General features: G+C 43.2%; 1 protein-coding gene across 1 annotated transcript in view; it reads right to left on the minus strand.

Moving 5' to 3' along the window:
• Positions 1-258, minus strand: part of Pvr (poliovirus receptor) — a 10,826-nt gene extending 10,568 nt beyond the window's left edge. The window contains exon 1 of the mRNA XM_013032652.1: positions 1-258. Within this exon, the coding sequence (XP_012888106.1) occupies positions 1-183 (183 nt within the window). The 5' untranslated portion in view covers positions 184-258.
• Positions 259-12,420: the final 12,162 nt, after the last annotated feature.

Here is a 12,420-nt window from a genome sequence, read left to right on the forward strand (position 1 = left end):
GGCCGCGGGCAGCGCCAGCAGCGTGAGCAGCAGCAGCAGCAGCGCCCGGCTGGGTCCGCAGTCCGCGGGAGCTCCCGCCGACGGGAGACGTTCCCCCAGCCGTCGATGGCGACCCCGGGAACCCCGCTCCGATTTCTCCTTCTCGAAATAGTATTTTTCTCTCTCAGAATCGTATTTCTCCATTCCCGATCAGATCGCCCGCCGCAGTCCGCTGCTCGCCTAACACCGGCTGATTCCAGGAGGGAGATGCGGCCGCGGGGGCGGACGGCAGGGAGGGCGGCGTCACGGGGGCGGGGCGGAGGGCGGGGCTGAGCGGAGGGGCGGGGCTGAGCTGGGGGCGGGGCGGGCTGAGCTGGAGGGCGTGGCTGAGCTGGGGGCGGGGCGGGCTGAGCGGAGGGCGGGGCGGAGGCCCCTCCTTGGCTGGTCCAGGTGGGGTGAGGGGGGGAGCCCCGAAGGGGCCGGGAAGGAGGAGGGGGCCCGGGGACACGCCTTGAGAGGGAGGAGGAAATGGGGAGGCGGCTGGGAGGGGCGGCCGCCCTGTGCAGCCCGACCTGCCAAGGCGCCCAGGCCACTTCAGCAGAGGGGAAACTGAGGCCCCGCGGGCCTCAAGGGAGAGAGTGGCCCCCCCTCCTGAGCTGTTACCGAGGTTTTTCCACTAAAGGCTGTTGCTCTTCCACTGGAGCCACAGCTCCATATCCGGCTTTTTTTTTTTCTATTGGAGATCAGAATCTCACAGACTTTCTTCCCCCGGCTGGCTTCGAACCGTGATCCTCAGATCTCAGCCACCTGAGTAGCTACGAGCCCCTCTCTCTCTGCCTCGCTGTCTGACCCTCCCCCTCCTCCTCCCCCTCCCCCCAGCTGGATGGATGCCCAGGATGAGGAACAACACTACCGCCTAGGGAAATTTGGGGGAGATTCTGAGAATTGGTGATGCTCATCCTAGGGGAGAGAAGGTGGATTTCAGCATGAAATCAGAGGTCAGTCTCAGAAACCTGGATTTTTCTAACATCTTCCTCCTACTGACTAATGTGAGAACTTGTGACCACAGCTCTATTCTTCCTCTCCTCTTCCTCCTCCCACCCCCCAACCTGGGGTTGCCCAGGGCTGCCTCACCTCCCAGGGTTTTTGTAGAGCTATCTCTTCCTGTGAGACACAAAAAAGTAGGAAGTGGTGCTGTGGCTCAAGTGGCACCAGCCTTGAGTGAAAAAAGGCCAAGGAGAGCCCAGGCCCTGAGTTCAAGCTCCAGCAACCGACCCCCCCACACACACACACAAAGAGAACAAATCATATTCTTCACAGATTTGTTTGCCATAGCCAAGATATGGAATCAACCCAGATGCCCTGCAGTGGAGGAATGTATCAAATAAATGTGGTTTATATACACAGTGAATTCTACACATCCATCAGAAAGAATGACACTGTACCACTCATAGGGATGTGGAAAGACTTAGAAAAAAAATATATTAAGCTTAGTAAACCAGACCCAAAGAAATATAGGTTGCATGGTCTCCCTAGAATGTGCCTATAAAGCTACAAGTAAACATACTGGATGAATTATACAGGTCTCCTGGCATTCACACAGCGAGATCAAAGGAAGATAATCTTAGGATCACAAAGGTGCAATAGCTCTGTGCATATGATCATATAAGGTAATATTTATTGAAATGAAGTCCAGGAAGTAGAAAGGAGCTGTATGTGTCTGTGTGTTTTTCTTGGTTGCTGCTTTAGCTTTCGTTTCCTTTGGACTGGTTTGTGCACTTATCTGTCTTTGGGAGAGTGAGGGTGAGTCCTGAAATGGAGAGACAAAGGGTAAACAAATGCAGTCAGTGGTACTCACTGGACACTATATTGAAAGTGAACTATAGGGGCTGGAAAGGTGGCTCAGTGTTTGAGTGTTTGCCTGGCATACATGAGGTCCTGGGTTCAATTCCTCAGAACCATATAAACAGAAAAACCCATATGTGGCATTGTGGCTCAAGTGGTAGAGCACTAGCCTTAGCTGAAGAGCTGAGGGACAGCGCCCAGGCCCAGAGTTCAAGCCCCATGACCTACCAAAAAAAAAAAAAATGTACTCTTTTCTTTTTTCTTTTTTTGCCACAACACCACTTCTGGGTTTTTCTGCTTATGTGGAGTTAAGAAATCAAACTCAGGGCCTCAAGCATGCAAGACAAGCACTCTACCACTGAGCCACCTTCCCAGCCTCAAGAAATGTACTCTTTACCTGCCTTATGTAACTTATGATGTAACTTATGATAACTCCTCTGTATATCATCTATACAATAACAAATGTAATAAATGAAAAATAACATTCTTAGTGTATAGGAATGGATACATGTGGATACAAACACAATCAGGTAACCAGACACAAAAATAAGTGGAAAATAATTTTTTAATGGGTTAAACCAGATACAGAGCAACTACAGAAAATAAGCCACAGAGCTGGGAAGGTGGCTCCGTGGTAGAGTGCTTGCATGAAGCCCTGGGTTCCATTCCTCAGTACCACATGAATAGAAAAAGCCAGTAGTGGTGCTGTGGCTCAAGTGGTAGAGTGCTAGTCTTGAGCAAAGGAGCTCAGGGACAGCACCCAGGCCCTGAGTTCAAGCCCTATGACCGACACCACCCCCCAATGTGTGTGTGTGTGTGTGTGTGTGTGTGTATTTAAAAAGGCCGTTTAGTGGGAAGAACTAATGTGAATGTAATGTATGTTGGGTTATCCCCTTAAGTGTATACCTGGAACACTGTTCTGAAAAATAAAGGGGAAAAATCTAGAAACTACATATTTGAACTCAGCACCTATGCCATAAAATTAACTCTGGTTCAGAATCTTGGTGCCTTTCTGTAGTCCCAGCACTCAGAAGGCAGGGAGTGAGTACTAAGTAGTTTGAACCTCTCTCTCTCTCTCTCTTTCTGTCTCTCTCTCTCTCTCTATCTCATGTACACAAACACACAATCAATTCAAGCCAGACACTAGTGGCTCAGTTGGGGCGGGGGGAGGCTGGGAAGGGATGTGAAGGGTAAACAAAGGAGGAGGCTGCAATGCTTGATAAGAAATGTACTCATTATCTTGCCCATGTAATTGTAACCCCTCTGTACAGTATGTTCACAAAAAATTTTAAAAAAGACACTAGTGGCTCATTTCTATAATCCTATCCACTCAAGAGGCTGAGATCTAAGGATCACAGTTCAAAGCCAGCTCAAGCAGGACAGTCCAAGAAGCTCTTATTTTCAATGAACTACCAAAAGAGCTAGAGGTGGCTCTATGGCTCAAATGGTAGAGAGCTAGCCTTGAGCAAAATAGCTCAGGGACAGCACCTAGTCCTGAGTTTAAACCAAGAACTGACCCACACAAAATCAACTCTAGCTCTTACATGTACTCATGTAAAAGAATATTTATTAGTACTACCATCTTAGCACTTTTCCTTTTGGAAAGAACACACCTTGCGGCTGGGAAGGTGGCTCAGTGGTAGAGTGCTTGCCTTGCATTCATGAGGCCCTGGGTTCGATTCCTCAGCACCACATTAGCAGAAAAAAAAGCCAAAAGTGGCACTGTGACTCAAGTGGTAGAGCACTAGCCTTGAGCTGAAGAGCTGAGGAACAGTGCCCAAGCCTAGAGTTCAGGCTCCACAACTGGCAAAAAAAGAAAGAAAGAAAGAACAAACCTTAAATCTCAGCTAATGAGATAAATCTGCTTTTCCCAATAAATTAAGAGAGGTGTTCACATGAGGAGCTTGCTGTAGGGGAGAAGGACTGAAGATGGTTGTTTTTATTACTTGGGCTTGAAAACAATATTTCAGCATGCCATTTTGCAGATTTCCATATGAGGGGATCTGAAATCTGTTCTGGACAGTACTTTTTGTTACAAGTGAGGATTTCCTAAAGATTAGGAAGATGGGTATGATAGAAAATGGAAAATGGAGGACAAGAAGAAAAGTAATCATTTCTAGAACCATTTTCATCAAAGGCTCGTGTTTGGGTAGGGATTTTTATTTGATATGTATGTCTGGTTGTCTTCCTTTTAGTGGATGTAGGCTATTTTGCTATAATGAATGATACGAGAAATTAAAACTGGTGGGCAAAGAAAAAGAGACACAAAGATTTCCATTTTGACCATTTAGATTATCCACAGAACTTGCATGCTTCTGAGTTTGCCTTCCCCCCTCCCCACTCCCCAGTCCTGGGGCTTTAATTCATCATCTGGGCGCTTTCCCTGAGCTTCTTTTGCTCAAGGCTAGCACTCTACCACTTAAGCTACAGCACCACTTCCAGCTCTTTCTGTGGTACTGAGGAATCAAACCCAGGGCTTCATGCATGCTAGGCAAGCACTCTACCACTGAGCCACATTCCCGGCCCCTGCCATTGGGCTTACAAGGAGCACATTGCTTCTTAGTGTTTAGATATAGGAAATAAATTGTTCTATCGCAATGAGTTTGGCAACTAGAATTTTCACCAGAGGGTGTTTTTTGATTTGTTTTGTTTTTACCTCTTGGTTTCCATTTCTTGGAAACTAGGATGGAATTTTTTCTAGATTTTATTTTTATTGTAAAGGTGATGTAGAGGGGTTTCAGTTAGGTTACAGTCAGATAATGAGTACATTTCTTTTTGAACAGTGTCACCTCTTCCCTCATTTTCTCCCAGTACCTCCCCCCATCTCCCTCCCCCTGCAAGTTATATAGTTCATTTTCAACATAGTATCTAGTGAATGCCACCACTGCACTGGTTCACCCTGTCCTAAAATTTCTGTGCTACCCCTTTCACTCCTCCAAACAGACGAACTGATATAGAATACATACATAAAAGACAAAAAGTAGAGCTGTGATCTCCAGTTTGAGAACAGGAAGTCTTGTAAGGTGTGTGGTCCCATCAGTCTTAGCTTTTCTCTTAGTTGTTTTTCTCTGCTTTCTGTTTCTGTTTGCATTCTACATATACTCTTAAGCCCAAGTTACAAGTAGCTCAAGAAAATCAGTATTTGTGCTTGCTGACTACATCCTAAGAAAAGACGTGTGCTGAAATGGAATCTAGAATATCAGATACAGAAGACAAAATGCAGCAATTGCAAAAAAAAAAAAAAAGTCACAGATTTGAGAAAAAAAAAAGCACTTCAATAATGCTAAAGGGAAATCCAATAACAAGCAGACAGTGCTAAGAAATTTTACCTTCATATAATTGGGGAGGATGAAGGCGAGGAATACCAGAATAAAGGAATGCAACACTTATTCAACACAACTATTGCTGAAAATTTCCCCGTTCTTAAAAGAGAAAACCTAAGCTAGGTGGTGGTGGCTCATACCTGTAATCCTAGCTATTCAGGAGGCTAAGATCTGAGGACCAGGGTTTAAAACCAGCCCAGGCAAGAAAGTCCTTGAGACTCCTATCTCCAATAAACCACCAGAAAACCAGAAGTGGCGCTGTAGCTCAAGCGTTAGAGTGCTCACCTTGAGCTGAAGAGCTGAGGGACAGCGCCCAGGCCCAGAGTTCAAGCGCCACAACCAACAACAACAAAAAAAGAAAACCTTACCTATTTAACAGAAGCATACAGGACACCTGACAAGCAGGATCCCAGGAGAAAAACTTCTAGGCACATTATAGTAAAACTGATAGGTCTGAATAATAAAGAAACAATCCTGCACGCAGCAAAAACAAAGAAGGAGCTATACTACAATGGGGAAAAAAAATCAGAATCACTGCAGATCTCTCCACACAAACACTGAATGCAAGGAAAGCCTGGGAAAGTACAATCCAAGCCCTGAGAACCAATAACTGCCAACCCAGACTGGTATACCCAGCGAAGCTAGCATTCACATTCAAAGGAGAAACTAAAAATTTTAATAGTAAAGAAAAACTAAATTAATTCATAAACAATAAACAGCACTACAAAGAATATTAAGAGGGAGAATACAACCTGAAGACAACAATCAAGATCAGGGATCCACATCAGACAGACATCACTAGAAGTTCAATTTAGTAAGCACAGGAGGAAAGAAAGAAAAACTTAGGAAAGCAGGAAAATGACAAGAAACGCATTGCAGCTCTCTATAATAACCATAAAGATTAATGGGCTCAACTTACCAAAAAAAAAAAGAATTGCAGGTTGGATCAGAAAATAAGATCCATCCAAGCCAGGCACCGGTGGCCCACGCCTGTAATCCTAGCTACTCAGGAGGCTGAGATCTGAGGATCGCGGTTCAAAGCCAGCCCAGGCAGGAAAGTTCGTGAGACTCTTATCTCCAATAAACCCGCTTGAAAACTGGAAGTGGTACTGTGGCTCAAGCGGTAAAGTGCTCACCTTGAGCTGAAGAGCTCAGGGACAGCGCCCAAGCCCCACGAGTGACAAAAAAAGAAAAAAAAAATACATCCATTCGTTGCCTTCAAGAGGCCCATCTCACAACCAAACATAAAAACAAACTCTGAGTGAAGGGATGGAGGAAGATCTACCATGCAAATGCTCCCAGCAAGAAGGCAGGAGTTGCCATCCTGATATCTGACAAAAATAAACTTTTCATTAAAATCAATACAAAATGATAAAAGACACTACAAATTAATACAGGGAACTATCCAAGAAGTGGATATCACCATCATCAATTTATACTCTCCAAACACTGGTGCACCCAAATATGTTAAACAAATACTCTCAGACTTACAGAATAAAATAGATCCAAACACAATAATACTAGGAGACTTTAATACTGCACTCTCATCAAAGGACAGGTCTGCCAACCAGAGGGTTGGCAAAGAAGCCTCCGAATTAAATCTCAAGCAGAATTAATTGACATCTACCGAGTTTTCCACACTACAACAACCCAGTACACATTCTCCTCAGCAGCCCATGGAGCTTTCTCCAAAATAGATCATATCTTAGTTCATACAAGGAATTTAAGCAAATACAAGAGGGTTGACATAATCCCCTGTATTCTATCTGACCACAGTGGAATCAAGCTAGTTCTCAATAACAAAGCATACCATAGAAATTACTCAAATACATGGAAATTGAACAGTACACTTCTGATCAACACCTGAGTCATAGAAGAAATTTTAAAGTTCCTACAATTCAATGAAAATGAATACACATCACAAAGAAAGCAGGGGGACATGGCCAAAGCAGTCCTGAGGAGCAAATTTATTATTCTCAGTGCCCACATCAAAAAAGACAGAGACGGACCTAGTAAATAATTTCATGCTGCAACTAAAGCGGCTAGAAAAGCTTGACAAAATTGAATCTAAAGTTACTAGATGGAATGAGATAACCAAAATAAGAGCTGAAATCAATGAGATAGAGACTAAAAAACTATAAATAAAATTAGTAAAACAAAAGGTTGGGGGCTTTTGGGGGAAAAATCAATAAAATTGATGGACCTCTGGCAAGATTAACTTTAAAAAGAAGAGAGGAAACCCAAATCAATAAGATCAGGGATGCCACGGGGAAAATTACAACTAATATCCAAGACATCCAAACAATTATAAAGAACTATTTCCAGAATCTATACTCATTAAGGAAGGAAAACCTAGCAGAAATGGATGACTTTTTAGAGAGATACAAATCGCCCAAGCTGAAGAAACTGCCCAAGAAGAAATTAAACAATTAAATAAGCCAATATCTTACAATGAGATAGAGAAAGCAATCAGAAGTCTTCCAACAAAGAAAAGCCCAGGACCAGACAGATTCACTATGGAATTCTACAAAACCTTTAAAGAGGAACTCCTACTCCTACTACTCAAACTCTTCCGAGGAATAGAAACAGAGGGAGCTATCCCAATCTCATTCTATGAGGCCAATATCACACTTATCCTCAAACCAGGCAAAACCCAACAAAAAAAAAGAGAACTACAGACCAAGCTCCTTGATGAACACAGATGCAAAGCTCCTCAATAAGATTTTAGCCAACAGAATCCAGAAACATGTCAAAAAAACATACATTACAATCAAGTAGGCTTCATCCCAGAGATGCAGAGATGGTTTAACATACATAAATCAGTAAATGTAATCCATCACATCAACAGATCCAAGGTCAAGAACCACACAATTAGCCAGGTGCCGGTGGCTCACGCCTGTAATCCTAGCTACTCAGGAGGCTGAGATCTGAGGATCATGGTTCAAAGCCAGCCCAGGCAGGAAAGTCTGTGAGACTCTTATCTCCAATAAACCACTAGAAAACCGGAAGTGGCGCTGTGGCTCAAGCGGTAGAGTGCTCTCCTTGATCTGAAGAGCACAGGGATAATGCCCAAGCCCAGAGTTCAAGCCCCCAACAACAACAACAACAAAAAGAACCACATCATCATCTCCACTGACGCAGAAAAAGCTTTTGATAAAATACAACATTCATTCATGTTTAAAGCTCTGGAGAAAATAGGAATAGAAGGAACATTCCTTAAAACAATAAAAGCCATAAAAAGCAGACCAATAGCTAATGTTGTACTTAATGGGGAAAAACTACAACCAATTCTGCTAAAATCAGGAACAAGGCAAGGATGCCCACTCTCATCACAACTCTTCAATATAGTTCTGGAAACCTTAGCCAGAGCCATAAGGTAAGAAAAAGATATCAAAGGATCTGTATAGGGAAGGAAGAAATTAAACTATCCCTTTTTGCAAATGACATGATATTATACCTCAGTGATCCCAAAAACTCTACCCCCAAACTCTCAGAACTTATAAACCACTTTGGCAAAATAGCAGGATACAAAATTAACCCACAAAAAACAGTCACCTTTCTGTAAATCAACAATGTGCAAGTAGAAAGGGAAATCAAGGAAACAACCCCATTCACAATTACCTCAAAAAAATTAAAATATCTAGAAATCAGCCAAACCAAAGATGTAAAGAATCTATTTAATGTAAACTATAAAAACTTAAGGAAAGAAATAATAGAGGACACCAGGAAACAGAAAGACCTTCCATGCTCTTGGATAAGCAGACTTAATAGAGTGAAAATGGCCAAACTGCCAAAATTGATATACAAATTTAATGCAATTCCCGTTAAAATCCCAATGACATACTTTACTGAATTAGAAAAAACAGTCCAAAAGTTCATATGGAACAACAAAAGACCTAGAATAGCCAAAGCAATTCTAGGCAAAAAAGGCAACACAGGAGGGATCTCGATCCCAGACTTCAAACTCTACTATAAAGCCATAATAACAAAGATAGCTTGGTACTGGCACAAAAACAGACCCAAAAACCAGTGGAATAGAATAAAAGATCCAGAAATAAAACCACAGGCCTACAGTCAGATGATATTTGACACAGGAGCCAAAGACAAACAGTGGAAGAAGCACAGCCTCTTCAACCGCTGGTGCTGGGAAAACTGAGTGGCCACATGCAGAAAACTAAAAGTGGACCCCAGCCTATCACCATGCACCAACATCAACTCAAAATGGATTAAAGACCTTAACATTAAACCTGAATCTCTGAAACTACTCCAGGACACAGTAGGAGAGACACTTGAGCTTATAGGCAGAGGAAAGAACTTCCTGAACAGAGTTCCAGGGACATAACAAATTGGAGAGAGATTGGACAAATGGGACTACCTTAAAATAAAAAGTTTCTGCACAGCTAAAGACATAGCAACCAAATTATAAAGACATATTGGGAAAAAGTATTTACCAGCAATATAGCAGACAAGGGGTTAATATCCAGTATATACAGGAAACTCAAGAAACTAATCCCTCCCAAACCCCACAAACCAATTCCTAAATGGGCAAGGGAACTAAAGAGAGACTTATTAGAAGAAGAGATAAAAGGCAAAGAAACACGTGAGGAAATGTTCACCATCCCTGGTTGTGATGGAAATGCAAATAAAAGCAACCCTGAGATACCACCTTACCCCAGTCAGAACGGCCCACATCCTAAAGTCAGCCAACGACAAATGCTGGAGGGGATGTAGAGAAAGAGGAACCCTATTACACTGCTGGTGGGAATGTACACTTAAACAGCCACTTTGGAAAGCAGTCTGGAGGGTCCTCAGAAAGCTAAATATAGACCACCCCTACAACCAAGCCATACCACTCCTAAGCTTCTACCCTGAACAACAGAAACCAGGATACAGAACACATGCACCTCCATGTTCATCGCAGCACTGTTCACAATAGCCAGGATATGGAAACAACCCAGATGCCCCACTACAGATGAATGGATCCAAAAACTGTAGTACTTATATATAATGGAATATTATGCGGCTATTAGAAAGGACAAAATAATGGCATTCTCAGGGAAATGGATGGAACTAGAAAACATTTTGAGTAAGGTAAGCCAAGAGCAAAGAGGCAGACAGCACATGGTCTCCCTGAGGTGTGGATGTTAAATACAATATGTAAGGAGATATGACAAAGTAAACAGGACTAGAGAAAAAATAAATTATTTAATTAAAAAGTAAAAAAGATAATGCTAAGTGAAGTGAACCCCAAGATATGGACACAAGAGGTTTCTCTTCGTTGTAGTGGTTTTTAATGTACTGTGTGAGTTTCTTTCCTTTGTATGTTTTCCCCCTATGGTATATCTGCTGTTGTCACTGTACTTAATTTTGATACCCTGCATCTTGTATATACATTTGTCTAATTTGGAGAGGGAAAGGGGAATAACAGAATGCTGAAACATGGACACACACACCCTTTGCAACAATGATACCCACAAGACAGTATAGTGGGAGAACCACAAGGGAAGGGGTAACAATGCTCGACAAGAAAAGTACTCATTGCCTTACTCATGTACAGCTTTACAATAAAAGAAGAAAAAGAAAGCATAGGTGTGTGCTTTTCTGTAACCAGAGTAAAGTTATGAAGAGGCAAGTTTGTTTAAGTAGTGCTTTGGAATTATACAAAGGATTGTCAGAAGGATGAAGTACTATAAGTTAAGGACAATAGCGGGGAAGTAGCCCATCTAAATGTTCTAAATGTTTCAACTCAAAGCAGAACTTAAATCGTGTTCCTATGTGAGGCAATCACAGAGTTTTTTTGTAACTTGATATTTTAGTTGTCACTGATAGAGTTGATCATATAGGTGTATGTATATATGTATATATGTATTTATTTGTATGTATAGGTACATGTGTATATGCATGTATATGTATTTATATATATGCATGTATGTGTGTGTACATGACATGTGTCCTTAAGAAATTTGGCACCCATGGGGCTGGGAAGGTGGCTCAGTGGTAGAGCGCTTGCCTTGCATGCCTGAGGCCCTGGGTTCGATTCCTCAGCACCACATGAGCAAAAAGAAAAAAGCTGGAAGTGGCGCTGTGGCTCTAGTGGTAGAGTGCTAGCCTTAAGCTGAAGAGCTGAAGGACAGCGCCCAGGCCCAGAGTTCAGGCCCCACGACTGGATCCAAAAAAAAATTAAAAAAAAGAAATTTGGCACCCAAGCCGGGCACCAGTGGCTCACACCTGTCATCCTAGCTACTCAAGAAGCTGAGATCTGAGGATCATGGTTCAAAGCCAGCCCAGGCAGCAAAGTCCCATAGACTCTTATCTCCAATAAACCGCTGTGGCTTAAGTGGTAGAGCGCTCACCTTGAGCTGAAGAGCTGAGGGACAGCGTTCAGGCCCAGAGTTCAAGCCCCACAACCAACCAAAAAAAAAAAAAAATTTGGCACCCACTGACCCACTTGTCCACATTTCGTGCAACTATCCAAGTGCCCAGCTGTGGACCTTTCATCCAAACCCGAAGTTTGTGTGATATTGTGTGTGGCATATTCATTGATAAAAATGGATAAAATGTTTTTTGTACCAGTACCGGAGCTTGAACTCAGGGGATGAGGACGTCCCTTGGTTTTTGCTCAAGGCTGGTGCTCTATCATTTGAGTCACACTCCACATTGGGATTTTTTTTCCTGGTTAATTGGAGAGGTAAATCCCTGGATTTCTTTGCCTGAGCCAGCTTTGAACTCTGAGGCTCAGATCTCAGCCTCCTAAGCAACTGCAAGTGTGGGCCACCAGTTCTCTGCCCAATATTTCGTTGTTATTGTTATTGGTGGTGGTGGTGGTGGTGATGGTCATGGGGCCTGAACTCTGGGCCTGGGCGCTGTCCCTCAGCTCTTCAACTCAAGGCTAGCACTCTACCACTTGAGCCACAACACCACTTCCAGATTTTTCTGCTTATGTGGTGCTGAGGAATCCAACCCAGGGCCTCATGCGTGCAAGGCAAGCACTCTACCACTGAGCCACCTTCCCAGCCCACCAACATTTCTTTTTATGGTCAGTTGTGGGACTTGAACTCAGGGCCTGGGCGCTGTCCCTGAGCTGTTCAGCTCAAGGCAAGGGCCTTACCACGTGAGCCACAGCACCACTTCTGGCTTTCTGGTGGTTTATTGGAGATAAGAGTCTTATGAACTTTCCTGCCCAGGCTGGCTTTGAACCGCGATCCTCAGATCTCAGCCTCCTGAGTAGATAGGATGACAGGCTAGGATTACATTCTTAATCTTGTCATTAAAT

The sequence above is a fragment of the Dipodomys ordii genome, unplaced genomic scaffold, assembly GCF_000151885.1.
Source record: "Dipodomys ordii isolate 6190 unplaced genomic scaffold, Dord_2.0 Scaffold156, whole genome shotgun sequence".
Taxonomy (NCBI): domain Eukaryota; kingdom Metazoa; phylum Chordata; class Mammalia; order Rodentia; family Heteromyidae; genus Dipodomys; species Dipodomys ordii.